The 18,183-nt window shown below is 42.1% G+C and overlaps 1 protein-coding gene across 1 annotated transcript in view; it reads left to right on the plus strand.

The window, feature by feature from the left end:
* LOC129699623 (apoptosis-stimulating of p53 protein 2-like) overlaps positions 1 to 15,047 on the plus strand; it is a 68,047-nt gene extending 53,000 nt beyond the window's left edge. The window contains exons 14-18 of the mRNA XM_055639586.1: positions 5,720 to 5,857; positions 6,704 to 6,837; positions 10,225 to 10,391; positions 12,046 to 12,245; positions 13,648 to 15,047. Of these exons, the coding sequence (XP_055495561.1) occupies positions 5,720 to 5,857; positions 6,704 to 6,837; positions 10,225 to 10,391; positions 12,046 to 12,245; positions 13,648 to 13,689 (681 nt within the window). The 3' untranslated portion in view covers positions 13,690 to 15,047. The remainder of the gene's footprint in view (positions 1 to 5,719; positions 5,858 to 6,703; positions 6,838 to 10,224; positions 10,392 to 12,045; positions 12,246 to 13,647) is intronic.
* The last annotated feature ends 3,136 nt before the right edge of the window (positions 15,048 to 18,183 follow it).

Consider the following 18,183-nt stretch of genomic DNA (forward strand, 5'->3'; position numbering starts at 1 on the left):
TAAAAAAAAAGTAATCATACCAATTTAAATTATCAATCAAAGTTAAATAATCTCTGGTTATCCCCAAATACTATTCATAGAAACATAGAAAATAGGTGCAGGAGGAGGCCATTCGACCCTTTGAGCCAGCACCACCATTCATTGTGATCATGGCTGATCGTCCCCAATCAATAACCCGTGCCTGCCTTCTCCCCATATCCCCTGATTCCACCAGCCCCTAGAGCTCTATCTAACTCTCTTAAATCTATCCAGTGATTTGGCCTCCACTGCCCTCTGTGGCAGGGAATTCCACAAATTCACAACTCTCTGAGTGAAAAAGTTTTTTCTCACCTGTCTTAAATGGCCTCTCCTTTATTCTAAGACTGGTTATGGACTCGTCCAACATTGCGAACATTTTTCCTGCATCTGGCTTGTCCAGTCCTTTTATAATTTTATATGTTTCTATAAGATTTTATATGTTTCTATAAGATCCCCCTCATCCTTCTAAACTCCAGTGAATACAAGCCTACATTTTCTCAAAATTGATTTTGGAGTCGTAGAGCGATACAGTGTGGATACAGGCCCTTCGGCCCAACTTCCCTACACCAGCCAACAATGTCCCAGCTACACGTCCCACTTGCCTGCGCTTGGTCCATATCCTTCCAAACCTGTCCTATCCATGTACCGTCTAACTGTTTCTTAAACAATGGGATAGTCCCAGCCTCAACTACATCCTCTGGCAGCTTGTTCCATACACCCACCACCCTTTGTGTGAAAATGATTCGCCTCTGATCCCTATTAAATCTTTTCTCCTTCACCTTAAACCTATGTCCTCTGGTCCTCGATTCCCCTACTCTGGGCAAGAGACTCTGTGCATCTACTTGATCTATTCCTCTCATGATCTTATACACCTCTATAAGATTCCCCCTTATCCTCCTGCGCTCATGGAATAGAGACCCAGCCTACTCAACCTCTCCCTATAGCTCACACCCTCTAATCCTGGCAACATCCATGTAAATCTTTTCTGAACCCTTTCAAGCATGACAATATATTTCCTATAACATGGTGCCCAGAACTGATCACTATATTCTAAATGTGGTCTCACCAGCTTCTCATATAACTGCAACATGACCTCCCAACGTCTATACTCAATACTCTAACTGATGAAGGCCAAAGTGCCAAAAGCCTTTTTGACCACCTTATCTACATGCGACTCGACTTTCAAGGGACCATGCACCTGTACTCCTAGATCCCTCTGCTCTACAACACTACCCAGAGGCCTACCATTTACAGTGTAGGTCTTGCCCTTGTTTGATGTCCCAAAATGCAACACCACACACTTTTCTATATTAAATTCCATCAACCATTCCTCTGCCCACCTGGCCAATCGATAAAGAACCTGCTGCAATCTTTCACCACCTTCATTGTCTGCAAAACCACTCACTTTTGTATCATCAGCAAACTTGCTAATCTTGCCTGCATGTTCTCATCTAATTCATTGATGTAGATGGCAAACAGTAATGGGCCCAGCACCAAACCCTGAGGCACACCACTAGTCACAGGCATCCAGTCTGAGAAGCAACCTTCCACCATCACCCTCTGCTTCCTTCCATGGAGACAATTTGCTATTCAGTCACCTCCAGTTTAAATTCTCCACCTCCAATTTAAATTCTCCACCTCCAGTTCAAATTCCATTTGGAATAATTTGGAGGACCAAGAACCAAGAACCAGGCTATCTCTCCTTGGATCCCATGCGATCTAAACTTTCAGAGCAGCCTACCACGCGGAACATGGTATTGGGAGTAGGTTAGAAATTGATAGAAAATTGGTTGGCAGACAGGAAACAAAGAGTGGGTAATAACGGGTCCCTTTCAGAATGGCAGGCAGAGACTAGTGGGGTACCGCAAGGCTCGGTGCTGGGACCACAGCTATTTACAATATACATTAATGATTTAGATGAAGGGATTAAAAGTTACATTAGCAAATTTGCAGATGACACAAAGTTGGGTGGCTGTGTGAACTGTGAGAAGGATGCTATGAGGATGCAGCGTGACTTGGACAGGTTGGGTGAGTGGGCAGATACATGGCAGATGCAGTTTAATGTGGATAAATGTGAGGTTATACGCGTTGGTGGCAAAAACAGGACGGCAGATTATCTGAATGGTGTCAAGTTGGGAAAAGGGGAAGTACAACGAGATCTGGGGTCCTTGTTCATCAGTCACTAAAAGTAAGCATGCAGACACAGCAGGCAGTGAAGAAAGCAAATGGCATGTTGGCCTTCATAACAAGAGGACTTGAGTATAGGAGCAAAGAGGTCCTTCTGCAGTTGTGGATGATCAGCCATGATCACAATGAATGGCGGTGCTGGCTCGAAGGGCCGAATGGCCTACTCCTGCACCTATTGTCTATTATCAAATGCCTTACTGAAATCCATGTGCACAACATCTGCAGCTCTGCCCTCATCGACCTTTTTGTTCACGTCTTCAAAAAAATCAATCAAATTTGTGAGACACGACCTCCCACGTACAAAACCATGCTGACTATCCCTAATGTGCCCTTGCCCAACCAAATGTCTGTATAACCTATCCCTCAGAATACTCTCCAGTAACTTTCCAACTACAGATGTTAAGTTCACTGGCCTCTGGTTCCCAGCATTTTCCCTGCAGCCCTTCTTGAAAAGTGGCACAACATTTGCCACCCTCCAGTCTTCCTGTATTTAAGGACGACTCGTAAATTTCAACCAGGGCTCTTGCAATGTCCTCTCTACTTTCCCATAATGTCCTCAGATATGTCTTATCAGGCTCTGGAGATTTGTCTACCTTCATTCTCAAGACACTTCCATTGACTTCCAAGTTCCTTCGTCTTACTGTCTTTTTCCTTGGTAAATACAAATGAGAAATACTCATTGAGGACCTTGCCCATCTTCTGTGGCTCTACACAGAGGTGACCGCTTTGTTTCCTGAGAGGTACCACTCTCTCTCTAGTTACCCTTTTCCCCCTTATGTATTTATAAAATCTTTTGGGATTGTCCTTAATACTACCCAGCAGAGCTATCCTGGCCCTTTTTTGCCCTTCTGGTCTCCTTTTTCAGTTTCCTCCTTAGTTCTCGTAACTCCTCCAGAGATGCCCTTTATCCCAGCTGCCTATACCTGTCCCATGCATCCTGCTTGTTTTTGACCAATGCCTCAATTTCCCTCGTCAGCCAAGCTTCCTTACCTCTGCTTGCTTTGTCCTTCACTCTAACGGGGACGTACATATCCTGAACTTTCTCGTTCGTCAGCTCCACCCACATAGCCTCACTAGACAAACCGTCCGTAATGTCACCTCTGATCACTGCCGTGACATCCTCCTTAACCAAAAATGCACCCCCCCTCCATCCTCTGTTTCCCTCATCCCTGTCTCTCCTGAAGCGAACCCTGGAACATTGAGCTGCCAGTCCTGCCCCTCTCTTAACCAGGTTTCAGTCATGGCTACAATGTCCCAGTTGCTCATATCTATCCATGCCATAAGCTCATCTGCCTTGCCTGTCAGGCCCCTTGCATTAAAATATGTGCAGTTTAAACCAAACCTCTTTCCTCGCTTTTGTGCTGTGACGATGCAACTGGTTTAAAGCCTAATGATTTTCAGTATGGGTCTGCCTTGATGATCAAAGCATAGCTATGGGCACACGCATGGGCTCCAGCTACGCCTGGCTCTTTGTCGGGTACGTCCTTGTTTGAGGTGTACCAGGGCCCCATCCCCGACCTCTACCTCCGCTACATCGACGATTGCTTTGGTGCCACCTCCTGCACCCACACACAACTGACTGACTTCATCCGCTTCACCACTATCTTCCATCCGGCATTCAAATACACCTGGACCATTTGCGAAATTTCCCTACCATTCCATGACCTCACTATCTCCATCGCAAGTGATAGACTTCTGACCGACATCCACTATAAACCCAATGACTCCCATGGCTATCTAGACTACTCTTCTTCCCACCCTGCTTCCTGTAAGGACTCCATTCCCTACTCCCAATTCCTCCGTTTACGCCGCATCTACTCCCAGGATGAGGGTTCCACACCAGGGCATCTGAAATGTCCTCATTCTTCAGGGAACAGGGGTTCCCCTCCCCTACTATAGAGGTCCAGGGTCTCTTCCATACCCCATAACACTGCTCTCTCTCCCCATCCCCCCCACTCGCAACAAGGGCAGAGTCCCCCTAGTCCTCACCTTTCACCCCACCAGCCGTCACGTACAACAAATAGTCCTCCGTCAGTTTCGCCACCTCCAACGTGACCCCACCACTCGCCACATCTTCCCATCTCTCCCCCCTGTCTGCCTTCCGCAAAGACCGCTCCCTCCGTAACTCCCTTGTCAATTCTTCCCTTCCCTCCCGCGCCACCCCCTCCCTGGGCACTTTCCCTTGCAACCGCAAGAGATTCTACACTTGTCGCTTTACCTCCCCCTTCGACTCCATTCAAGGACCCAAGCAGTCGTTCCAGGAGCGACACAGGTTCACCTCAATCTCCTCCAACCTCATCTATTGCATCCACTGCTCTAGATGTCAGCTGATCTACATCGGTGTGACCAAGCGTAGGCTTGGCGATCATTTCGCCGAACACCTCCACTCGGTCCGCATTAACCAACCTGACCTCCCTGTTGCTCAGCACTTCAACTCCCCCTCCCATTCCGTATCCGACCTCTCTGTCCTGGGCCTCCTCCATTGCCAGAGTGAGCACCGCCGGAAATTGGAGGAACAGCACCTCATATTCCACTTGGGGAATCTGCATCCTGGTGGCATGAACATTGAATTCTCACAATTCTGTTAGCCCTTACTGTCTCCTCCCCTTCCCAGCTCTCCCTCAGCCCTCGGGCTCCTCCTCCTTTTTCCTTTCTTCTTCCCGCCCACCGATGGCTAGGATCCAGGACGGAATTAGCATGGATTACTTTCCATCCTCTCGCCATATGGGATAATTCTTGTAACTTCCACCGTCAAAAATGGACCAAAGTGGACCTAATTATTTGAGAATTATGTTACTCTCTGGATTGTTTCCTTAATGCTTGTGAAGGTGGACCGTGATTGATTAAGAGACAGGAAAGGTTTAGAGGGACATGGGTCAAATATTGGCAAATAAGACTTGCATAGATAAACATCTCGGTCAGCATGTCACACCAAAGGCCCTGTTTCCAGGTTATATGACTATGGCTGTATACGGGAGGGAGAAAATGGGGAAATATAGACCAATAGGCTGGCATCAGAAGATGGGAAAATATGGGAATTTGGTGTTGAATGAACAGTAACAGTGCATTTAGAAAACAATATGATAGGCCAGAGTCATCATGAATTTATGAAAGGGAGAGTGTGTTTGACAATCTTCCGAGGTTAAAACTCACAGAGCGGCAAGAGTGAACAATGGTTGTGGTGTATTTGGCCTTTCAAAGACCTTTAGAGAAGGAGCTACAGGAAGGAGCTACAGTATGTTACTGCATAACATACATCTGGGACACTGGGGCATCTTCTGTTGCCCTACCAAAGTCAAGAATCAAACCCGGCACCTTCCTGACCTATATAGTTGAATTGCTCAAATGTCATTCTCGCCCACCTTTCTAGTGCATTGGTTCCTTAAAGAATTTTTAATACTTTGCATTTGATATGGCTTTTATTACTTTTGTTATGATAAACATTACTGGTTAGTTCTGAACAGATTATTTAGCAGCTCACATCCTAATATTTATTTACATTTTGTTGCTTTAGGGAAAGAGAACGAATTTGAAGAAGTTGGGGTCAGAGCGCATAGGTCATGGTATGAGAGTGAAGTTCAATCCTCTTGCCCTGCTGCTTGATTCTTCCCTGGAAGGTGAATTTGATTTAGTCCAACGTATTATCTATGAGGTACGTTCAAACCTTTAATGTAACTTAATATCTAGCCTTTCTGCATCATTGTCTAGTTTTACTGACCTTGCTGGATAGTTTTTAAATATAAAAACTTGTTCGGCACGGACTTGTAGGGCCGAGATGGCCTGTTTACGTGCTGTAATTGTTATATGCTGTTATATATATATATAAATGATGTGTGTCCTGATAGATTAAGCGTACAAAAAACAATATCTTTTTTTAATCATTTGTGCGCCAAATCATGTCTTTTCGTCCAAATCGTTTATTACGTGAATGAATCTGCATTACTTGGCAGGCCAAAATAACACACTGTTTGCAGTTCAAACCCAAAAGACCCTGAATGAACTAAATTACATTATTTTAATTTGATTTTTCTTGAATCGTTTTCTAACGTGAATACTGTGTTAAACTATCATAGAGCAAGAACAGCAAACTAAATTCTGGAGGAACTTGGTGGGTGGGTCAGAGAATAGTTGATCTTTCGGGTTGAAACCCTGCATCAGCTCAGAGTTCTCCCAGCATATTGTTTCTTGCTCCAGGTTCCACCATCTGCAATCTCTTGTACCTCTTAACAAGAAGCTTAATATCCTTAAACAATGGGCCATTGTCCAGAAGCAAGGGGGCCATTTACAATTGTACTGATAACTTCCAGTTTGCATTATTTTATACCAAGTACATTCAAGAATAATGTTCCTGAAAATTTCATGCTTCCCAATTCCTAATTGAATCATTTAAGTTATCCAGCTTACCATGCTTATAATAACAATGAATTTTGATGCAACAGCTTGAACATTTGCATCATGAAGCTTTTTTTTTTGCCTTGTAACTTGAATGTTTTTATAGGTGGAGGACCCCAGCCAACCAAACGATGAGGGAATAACAGCACTACATAATGCTGTGTGTGCAGGCCACACAGAAATAGTGAAGTTCTTGGTACAGTTTGGAGTAAATGTTAATGCAGCAGATAGTGATGGGTGGTAAGTTATACAACAATTATGTTTGTCGTCTGTTGTACTTTTGCATTCCAAATCTACCAAACTTTATACAAAATGCTGTTGCAAATGCTTTCACAGCACAGGAGAGAATTATTTTTTAATCCTATAATCTAATTTTGTTGCATTTTAATTTTATTATTTTCTTAATTTCCTAAATCATGAAATATTTATCTTAAGTTGTATTCATCATCTGGGGTTTGCTGTTATTCTTCACAGTTTCCGACATTATTTTGATTTCAATTTTCACAATAGTCTGATCTGGATTGCTCTTAGATAGAAACATAGAAAATAGGTGCAGGTGTAGGCCATTCGGCCCTTCGAGCCTGCAACGCCATTCAATGTGATCATGGCTGATCATCCAACTCGGTATCCTGTACCTGCCTTCTCTCCATACCCCCTGATCCATTTAGCCACAAAGGCCACATCTCGCTCTTAAATATAGCCAATGAACTGGCCGCAACTACCTTCTGTGGCAGAGAATTCCAGAGATTCACCACTCTCTGTGTGAAAAATGTTTTTCTCATCTCAGTCCTAAAAGATTTCCCCCTTATCCTTAAACTGTGACCCCTTGTTCTGGACTTCCCCAACATCGGGAACAATCTTCCTGCATCTAGCCTGTCCAACCGCTTAAGAATTTTGTAAGTTTCTGTAAGATCCCCCCTCAATCTTCTAAATTCTAGCGAGTACAAGCCGAGTCTATTCAGTCTTTCTTCGTATAAAAGTCCTGACATCCCAGGAATCAGTCTGGTGAACCTTCTCTGTATTCCCTCTATGGCAAGAATGTCTTTCCTCAGGTTAGGAGACCAAAACTGTACACAATACTCCAGGTGTGGTCTCACCAAGACCCTGTACAACTGCAGTAGAACCTCCCTGCTCCTATACTCAAATACTTTTGCTATGAATGCTAATTCTTAACTCCCCATCTTTTTATTGCTTTGATGTTATTTCCATGGCCTCACCTGAACCTGCTTATGTGATCAAGATTACTCCTCGTGTTTCTACTGCCCACAATACACTGGGCACAGGGGTGGCACAGCATAGAGTTGCTGCTGCCTTACAGCGCCAGAGACCCGATTTCGATCCTGACCATGGATCCTGCTTTCTGTACGGAGTTTGTACGTTCTCTCTGTGACTGTGTGGGTTTTCTCCAGGTGCTCAAGTTTCCTCCCACATGGGATGATGTTGTTCATATTTTTCAGGGTTGTAACATTGAACCTTCTTTGTTCGAGAGCAGTGTGAAGCTTTTTGTATGTACGGTTCCTCCTGATATATTTTTTTTAATGATGTGTTATGATACTACTCCACCTAGTGGCACAGTGGAAAACTGAGGCAGATTGTTATTGAAAGCTGAATTGTTGGAATATCTCGAGGCTTGGAGCTTGTCACCTTTTGTATACAAGTACTACAACCCCTGTTTCCCACAACTAATAATAAATAGGATAGTTTCCAAAAATAATTTTAGTGATACTTTCAAGAGAGAGCTAGATAGGGCTCTTAAAGATAGTGGAATCAGGAGATACGGGGAGAAGACAGGAACGGGGTACTGATTGTGGATGATTAGCCATCATCACATTGAATGGCGGTGCTGGCTTGAAGGGCCGAATGGCCTACTGCTGCACCTATTGTCTATTGTCTATTGTCTGTGATGTGTGGTGATGCTGCATTTACAGAGTTAGGATTGCAGGATGGAGCAAACAATAAGGGACACTTTTGAGCAAATGATGGAAGTCATGCAGCATGGAAACAGGCACATTGGCCCAAATTGCCCACACCGGTCAACATGTTCCATCTACACTCATCCCACCTGCCTGCGATTGACCCATATCCCTCAAAACCTGTCCTATCCATGTACCTGTCTAAATGTTTCTTAAATATCGCAATAGTACCTGCCTCAACTACCTCCTCCAGCAGCGCGTTCTATATACCCACCACGCTTTGTGTGAAGAAGTTACCCCTTGGGTTCCTGTTAAATCTTTCCCCCCCTTAGTTTAAATGATGTCCTCGGGTTCTTTATTCCATTACTCTAGGCAACAAACTCTGTGAGTTTACCCAATCTATTCCTCTCATTTCTTTGTACACCTCTGTAAGACCAAGCTTCATCCTCCTAACCTGCTCAACCTCTCCCTATAGCTCAGGCCCTCAAGTCCTGGCATTGCAAATCTTCTCTGCACCCTTTCCGGCTGGACAACATCTTTCCTATAACAAGGTGCCCAAAACTGAACACAAAACTCTAAATGCGGCCTGGCTAACGTCAACTGCACATGACCTCCCATCCTTTATACAATGCCCTGACTGATGAAGGCCAATATGCCAAAAGCCTTTTTGACCACCTAATCTACCTGTTACGCCATTTTAAACAAACGATGTACCTGTACTCCTAGATACCGATGCTCTACAACACTCTCCAGAGCCCTACCGTTCTCTGTGTAGGTTCTGCCCATGTCAGTGCTCCCAAATTAAACACCTCACATTTCTCTGTATTAAATTCTATCAACCATTCCTCAGTCCAACTGATCAAGATCCTGCTGCAATTTTTGACAACCATCTTCACTGTCTACAATCCCACATAATTTTGTGTCATCTGACTAGATATCTGAAGAGCTACCGCATGCAATATTGAAAATATCAGATCAGTTTGAGCATATTCCATGGCCTGGCATAAGAGCAAATGCTGTAATGTTCAGCAGGTTGGGTAGTATCTGGTAAGTTAACATTTCAGGTCTAATGCCCTTTTCCAGAAGTGTTTTCTCCCAGTTCTAACAAAGGGTCCAGGATGTGAAACATTAACCATGTTTCTCTTTCCTGAAATGCTGCTTGACCTGTTGGCTGTTTACAGCATTTTATTTTTACTTCAGATATCTAACATCTGCTTTTTCCAGTTTGATATTCATTCACCTGACTCTAGATTTGGGTAATTGAAGTATTATTTTTAAAGTTTGTGGACGACACAAAGCTTGTGTGGAGAGACCAGAGCAGCAGGGATCCTGATATAATTTATCAAAATATCCAGAAGTGACATATGCATTTTTGGGTGGAACAGTTGTGAGCTGGAATATACTGCCTAAAATACGACAGGAAAAATTAAAAGCGAATTGGAGAAACACATGAAGTTATTTAGTTTTACATTATGAGGAAGAAATCAGATTAGAAAACTTCAGTTGATGATTTGCCAATCGTTCATCCTATCTGGAGCATTCAATGATTAGGGATGCCTGATATGGACATTGTCTCAACTGAAGACATGGTGAACATATACTTGGAAGTTCATGCTTACATGTTTACATGGAGAAGCTTGTTGCAGACACAAGACTGCAAAGGAGATGATAAATCATTTGTAAATGTTGCCCATTTCTCTCTTTTCCTTATTAGGACTCCATTGCACTGTGCAGCCTCCTGTAATAATGTACAAGTTTGCAAGTTCCTAGTTGAATCTGGGGCTGCAGTGTTTGCCACAACCTACAGTGACCTGCAGACTGCTGCTGATAAATGTGAAGAGATGGAAGAGGGATACATCCAATGCTCACAATTTCTGTACGGTATGTGCATGTCTATACAATAGCAAAATAAAATAGCAGGACAAAATACTAGAGGACATAGCTTTAAAGTAAGAGGGGCAAAGTTTAAAGGAGATGCGCAGGCCTAGATTTTGAACACAGTGGTGGGAGTCTGCAACACACTGCCAGGTTTGATGGTAGAGGCACTTATAACAGTGGCATTCAAAGAGCCCTTTAGATAGGCACATGGAAATGCAACGAATGGAGTGATGTGGATCACACGCAGGCAAAGGAGATTAGTTTAACTTGACATCTTGTTCGGTGCGAACAATGTGGGCCGAAGGGCCTGTTTCTGTGCTTTATGTTCTATGATATAAAATGAACCTGTCCAGACCAGATTTCTAAATCAAAGCTTGCAAATGGCTTGGCAAGTTTAATGAATCACTTTTATGCATTTCCCTAATATTTACTATTCCTATTTAATGTTACCCAAGGGTTGCAGCTTTACGCATGTTTTAAATGGCGGAAACTGCTGATGACATTGGAATATGAATATGAGCAGCTCCAGTCATTGGAAGCAAATAGCTGTTAGTTTCACCGTTTCACCATAAGCGGCAGTAGTTTAAGCGACCTGCCCTCAGCAAAGACGATGGAGGCTTGGGAGGGAGGTCCAATGTGCTGACATCCTGAGAAAGAGAGTGCGTTTAAAAAAAATAGAAATAAGTAGATTAGATAGGAGAATACCATTATTTTAATTTACTTCAGCCCAGTTGTTGTGCTCAACATGGGCTGCTCCAGTGATGCCAGTCTTTTTCATAGACATGTACATGAATTGCTAGGTACCCTAAAGCCATTTAGCCTTTGCTAACTGATTGAGACACCATGTTGTCTTACAACGGAGGCAAATGCATTTAATTGGTGTTCTGAATATGTATTGGTGTCTATTTACATCCAGCTATTAAGCTATAGAACATGTGTGGGTTTGAGATTTGCATCAGTGCACAGCACCCAGGGAGCACGTGAACTTGGAAACATGAACTCTGTTTGATTGTCATGTGTGTGACTGAGTAAGGGTATTGTGTTTTGATCAGTGTCAGAGAAAGGTAGTTGGGGGAGATGTGACAATTGAAGGAATGTCTGACCTTGACATGCATGACAAATCGTTGAAATGCTTTGGTGCCACATCCAGTTCCCTGGGATCGACTCCTAGCTACTTCCTCATCATTGTTTTTCATTGATTGTCTGGAGGCCATCCTGACAACCCAGCGAAGCAATGATTCGCCACTTCCAACATGACTTCGGGATTGTTCCCTATTTCCAATGCCTGCAGGCTTTCCTTCAATCCCTTCCATATCTATTAACATGCAAAGAAGTATGTTCTGATTTGGTCTTTTGAATATGTTGGGTCTGAAAAAGAAATCTGAAATCTAACAAATGCCAGAAATGTGCAGTAAGTCAGGCAGCCTCAGTGGAGTGGGGAGCAGACTGAAGATTTCAAGTAACCTTTGGTTATCCGATTATTTAAAAAATGTTTTTTGGTTGTGAGCAGAGTACTCTTTGAACTATTGTGCTTGAAGGTGTCCAGTTGTTGCCTTTGTTACATAAATCTATTAATTATTTGAGATCATAAGAAAAGTTGGAACAATTTCTGCTGGAAGTGGGAGATTACTGAAATAGTTTTTTTTTTTTCCTTCAGGCGTGCAAGAGAAGATGGGTATAATGAACAGAGGCATAGTATATGCTCTATGGGATTATGAGTCCCAATCTGAAGATGAATTATCCTTTACAGAAGGTGATTGTATGTCAGTCATCCGACGAGAGGATGAGAAGGAAATTGAATGGTGGTGGGCACGGCTAAACGAAGCTGAAGGCTATGTAGCTCGCAACTTACTTGGGGTAAGTTTTTAGCAATGATAACAATGAATTATTAAATGAGAGTGGAGATACAAAAGACTGCTGATGCTGGAATAAATGCAAAAAAAATGTCATCATGTGAATTAAATAATTAGCTCGTACACATATTTTCTGAGAAAATAAAATCTCTGTATTTGGGTATTATTAAATATTCATTAATGGAGGCAGAATAGTAACTGGGAAACAGATTGGCAGGTTCCTCAGGAAATTGTAGAAACAAAGAACTGCAGATGTTGGTAAATACACAAATGGACACACTGCTGGAGTAACTCAGCAGGTCGGGCAACATCTCTGGAGAACATGGAGAGGTGACGTTTCAGGTCAAGATCCTTCTTTAGCCTCAAGAAGGGTCTCAACCGGAAACGTCACCTATCCATGTTCTCCAGTGATGCTGCCTGACCTGCTGAGTTACTCCAGCACTGTGTGTCCTTTTCCTCAAGAAATTGACTGTTAATTTTTACCTTGTGTGTCTGTCACTGACTAAACCGGTAATTAATATCAGGTTCCAAATACCTTTGTAAACAAAATGATGGCAAAGGAAGTTGGGTAAGAGTGTCCAATGGTTCATATCCAATGGTGGTGAAAGAATTATGATATATTTCTAAATGAGGGTGATATGTATCTTGTGGAGTTTGGAGGGAATTGTGTCTCCTTCCTGTACCTTAAAGTGGGCTTTCACATGGAGCCCTGTCAAACCTCTATTAATTACAACTCGGATCGAGACAGCGCACAAAAACAATCTCGGAGAGCAGTGGTGAATTTCGCAGACGAGTCAGTTTATTCAAGGCCTCATTGGTATATATTCTGTGAGAGAACCCAGTGCTTCACTGACTCACAGTAGCCAGTCATTTTATATTTTGGATCTCAATGGTTAGATACAGACTTTAGCTTTTGTAAATAGTTAATCAGTGATCAATGATGCTTTGTTGTCTTTCCTCTTTGTTTACTCCCTCCTAAAGTTAACCTTTAACTTTCCTCGTTGTTTAAGAAACCATTCTCCCATTGGGTGCAATAAAATGACATCTTATTTCCTGAGCAGTTTAATTGCCCTGTCTGGTCTACAATCTCCAATGATTATCATTCTCATCTTAACGTAGCTTTGTAATCTAAACACCTCCTGAAACTAGTTATTGCCTCTCCAATTACCTTTAAGTTACCTTCACTATGTTGACTTTCCCCATCATGTATGAATGCTGTTGGGTAAAACATATTATAAACGCCCAATTTTCTCATAATTCCAGAAAATCTTCTATAAATTAGAATTTTGATATTCCCATGCACCAGCTACCATTTTCCTTGTCGTAGATTTTGTAGGTCTGGGAGGGTGGTCTGTTAGTGTATTCTCCTGCAATTCTAATCTCACAATTTGCTTTGTATTTTACAGCTTTATCCAAGAATTAAACCAAGACAGCGAAGCCTGGCATGAAATAAATACCAGAAAACATTACAGATAACTACTATAAAACTTTGTATGTTTTTTTAAGGTAGTTGTAGCAATCCGGATCCAACAGAATGTTTGCAATAAAATGCTGATCTCCAGACTTACATGAAGGACAATTCAATTTACACTAAATATGCTTCTATAATGAAGTTAGCTATTTCTGTTCAGTGTTAATGATCACCTAATACAAAGGGTGAACAGGGTTTTTTTGAAAAGTGTGTATTTTAATGGACAATAATATTAGCTTAGAATATTTTAAATGTCTATGCAGGCAGTAAAGATGGTTTGGTGAAAAAATCAAGCTTATTTTGTCTCCCCATGATCGCTATTTTTAAAATCAAAGTATTTGTTATTGCATTTGTTATATTTGGAGGATGTTATCCAGAAGTTGTATAATAACTGTAATTTCTCTTTTTAATTGAAATCTGTAGAGGAAATATAAAGTAGAATATTTAGTCAGCAAATATGCGTTAGTTTTAACAGATACAAGCCAGGCTACAGAAAGTCGATGCCTTCGGCTTTGTAGTATTCCAACATTTTCATCTTGATATTTTACTCTTGAATATGAAGCATTGCAAAACATGCAGATAGGGTTTTGAGGGTAGTTCAAAAAAAATCAAAACATTTTTGATACTTTCCCAGACGGTCTATCGGATGAAGCATAAAATTACTTTGAGGATGACTCTAGTTTGTCCCTTTTAACTCTTTTTAGCACGGGCTACTATGTGTCGCCTTTATTAATGAAGAATTTCATGTATTGTTCTGATTTCTATATATTATGATAATTGCAGAAGTAATATTTTGTATTTCTCAATAAACCCAATATGAGGATAAAATTAAGTGCAGTCTTTTTCAATATGATAAATGTAATGTTATGGTTTTAAATTATTTTCCACTTCTCTTCCGCCCATGAGAAATAGTCGAGTATCTACTTAGTATGGTCCAAAACTATTAACATTGTATGTATTAATATGTTTAAGAATTACTGAACATTAACGATAAGTATTTTATTACTGGGAGTTTAATTCCTTGTATAGATCTGTAAACTCTATGAAACACCCATGCCATTGTGTGTTGGACAACTTTTGTTTGCCCATTTTCAAGAGATCTGTGATGTTACCTGTTTAATAATGTTTATGTAAGATGTATTAAATCTTGTGCCGACAACAACTACATTTTGCCCCACACTCCTGTACCACTGTAGAGTGATTCATTACTTAATGTGTCACCTCCTGTATTTTGCCTAACACTAAATAATTGAGCTACAGATTCAAGCATGTTAATTTTCTTTCTTGGAAGCTGACAGCTATACCTGAATAAAAACTATGAATTTTAGGTTTTAACCTATTTCTTTAAAAAATTTCAAGACAAAGGTGAAGCACTTTTTTTTTTTAAAGGACAGCTAAATAAGATTGAAAGAAAACTAGTATGATGACCACTGCAGCAAGGAACCATGCCATGAAAATTCATTGCAGAAAAGTCGTTAATATATATCAAAAATGTAAACATTTTGCAGTTTATATTTGTTGGGTATGTCATTCAGCTCCTCAACCCGGTTAAATCATTCAAATAATAGTTGATAGGCATGGCACCTCTGTACCAATTCTCTCCAGAGATGCTGCCTGTCACGCTGAGTTACTCGGACATTTTGTGTCGACCCTCTATTCCAATTGCCTGCTTTGAGTGCATCTATTAACCATTAAACAATTATACATACTTTAACACGATCTACAAAAGCTGGTTTTCCAAAAAAAAAAGACAGTGCTGGAATAACTCAGCAGGTCAGACAGCAATTTTGGACAACATGGGTAGGTGATGTTTCGGATCAGGACCCTTCTTCAGACTCATCAAAAACTCGCAGTCTCAGTTTTGAGGCTCTTCATTGATTTGGGCTGAACATCATTTTGGTGAAAGACTAAAAGATATGCACGATTCAAGAAATGCTGCATGGCCTCTAAACCGATGTGAAGTAGAGAAAAAATAGTTTTATTTACACTGTCTAATCCTATAATTGTTTTAAACACCTAGAGCATGTCATCCCATTGCATTCTATATTGTAGAGAGTACAAATCTAGACCATGCAATTGGATCTTGCAAATTGTAATCCAGCCTTTTCCCTAAAGTCTGGTTTCTTTCTGACAGTCCTTCCAACGCTATCATGCCCTGTTTGCGGTGCAATGCTCAGAATCGGCGCGACCGACATTGCAGCGGCCTCTGCAGTCTGTCTGGTTTGTTTTTTTTGTCCCGTTGAGGGTATAGTTTGTAGTGGGCTTTTAAATGTGTATGTGGGGGGTGGTAGGGGAAACTTTTAAATCTCTTTCCTGTATGGGGACCCGACCTTTTCCTTGTCGGGTCTCAGTTGTCGTTGGGGCCTAGCACAGTGGAGCGGCCGCCAACTGGAACGACCTGGGGGCTCAAGTCACGGAGCAGGCGGAGCCGGCGGACCTACCACCGTGGAGCTGGCCGGCTTCGGAGCGTGGAGAGCTGCGGTGGTGCGCTGCTGCGACCAGAGTCCGGTGGATGGTGACACTGGGAGCTCGCAGGTCCCCGGTGGGAGACTGCTTTGCGGGGCACGGGCAATGGCGACGTCTCCCGCTCGAATTGCGGGGTTGAGAGTGACCTGGAGCGGGGCCTTACATCGCCTGGTGCGGCTTTAAATGGCCGCGGACTTGCTAGCCTTTGACTTTGACATCGGAAGAAGAACGGAGAGCATGGGAGAGACAAGACTTTGTCTTCCATCACAGTGAGGAGGAGATTCACTGTGATGGATGTTTGTGTAAAATGTGTTGGTGTGTGTCTTGGTTCTTTTTTTGTATGGCTGCAGAAACAAAAAATTTTGTTTGAACCTCATGTGAGGGTATTGTATTGTATTGAACTCCGTCTTCCTGAGTCTTCGAGACATGTTGGCATTGTTTGTAAATCTGCAAACCTGCCTCATTTACCAACAGTGTGGGGAGGAATGAATAGTCTACAGAAGGTGGGGGTACTATTGCTCATTTTGGTTGTAGTCAAGTCAAGTCACTTTTATTTATATAGCACATTTGAAAAACAACTCTGGCCAAAGTGCTTTACATTGGTATAAGAATAGTATAAAAAACAACAGTGGTTCATAGATTAAAAACAAACATCACTACATACACATAGCCCTCGCTCAGAGGACGTCAAGAAAGGCTTGGGAGATGAGTTTTAAGTCTCGACTTTAAGGAGTCGATGGAGGGGGCAGTTCTGATGGGAAGAGGGATGCTGTTCCACAGTCTAGGAGCTGCAACCGCAAAGGCGCGGTCGCCCCTGAGCTTATGCCTGGACCGCGGGATGTTCAGTAACCCCAAGTCGGCCAATCTGACGGACCTAGAGGTTGTGTGGTGGGTAAGCACTTTTGATGTAGGTGGGGGCAATCCCATTGAGGGCTTTGTAAACAAAGGAGGATCTTGAAATATATTCGGAACCGCACAGGGAGCTAGTGGAGAGAGACCAGGATCGGGGTGATGTGGTCCCTTTTTCGGGTGCCCGTCGGGTGTCTCACTGCGGTGTTTTGGACCAGTTACTGGCAGGACGGAAGATTGGCTGATGCCAGTGTACAGGGAGTTGCAGTAATCTAGGCGGGAGGAGATGTGTGGATGACCTTTTCGAGGTCATCAAACTGGAGGAATTGTTTTATTTTAGCTATCTTCCGAAACTGAAAGAAGCTAGCTTTTACCACGGCATTGACTTGTTTGTCAAATTTCAATGCTGAGTCAAATATCACACCAAGGTTTTTGATGCGAGGTTTGAGTAGTGGGGTAAGGTTTCCAAGGCTGCCTGCTATCATTTTGATTGAGTCCGAGGGGCCGAGAAGGATGACCTCAGACTTACTCTCGTTTAGTTGGAGAAATGTCTAGGCCATCCAACACTTTATATCCTCGAGGCAGTGGATAAGGTTAAGCAGATTTGATTGGTTTTTGGGCTTCAGTGGGTTGTATTAATGTTTTTCTGCCCTGCCTTCATTTGGCAGTCTGAGGAATCCCGAGTCAGTCATACTTGCCTTTCATTGCACTCACTAGGAACTAATTTTGTAAAACTGTTCCATTACGTTAATTGTGATTTTTTTTTCATGTGTTCAAAGGAGCTTAAGGATGACAAAGACAAATTTTAACAAATGGACTTAATATTATTACTGTCTACTTTTTAAATACATGTAAAACATGCTGATTTCTGCAGCAAAAATCTTACAAGCTGCATGCTGCACCTGCATCACCCTTATTCTGGACAATAATTTAGCACAATCTCATTTTACTACAAATAATGATTACCCCCCCACCCCACAAAGAGCAAAGTAAAACCAATAATTTTATTTTGCACGCTGGCATCAGAATCTTTTAATTAGGATGTAAAGTGACATGTTTTGTTATTTTTTGTTACTTCATGTTTCCATATTGAAATCAATGAGCATGAACAGGAATGTGTGTTGTGAATTTTAGGTGAGAGGTTCATCTCAAAAAT

This window comes from Leucoraja erinacea, chromosome 8 (assembly GCF_028641065.1).
Source record: "Leucoraja erinacea ecotype New England chromosome 8, Leri_hhj_1, whole genome shotgun sequence".
In the NCBI taxonomy this organism is placed as follows: Eukaryota; Metazoa; Chordata; class Chondrichthyes; order Rajiformes; family Rajidae; genus Leucoraja; species Leucoraja erinaceus.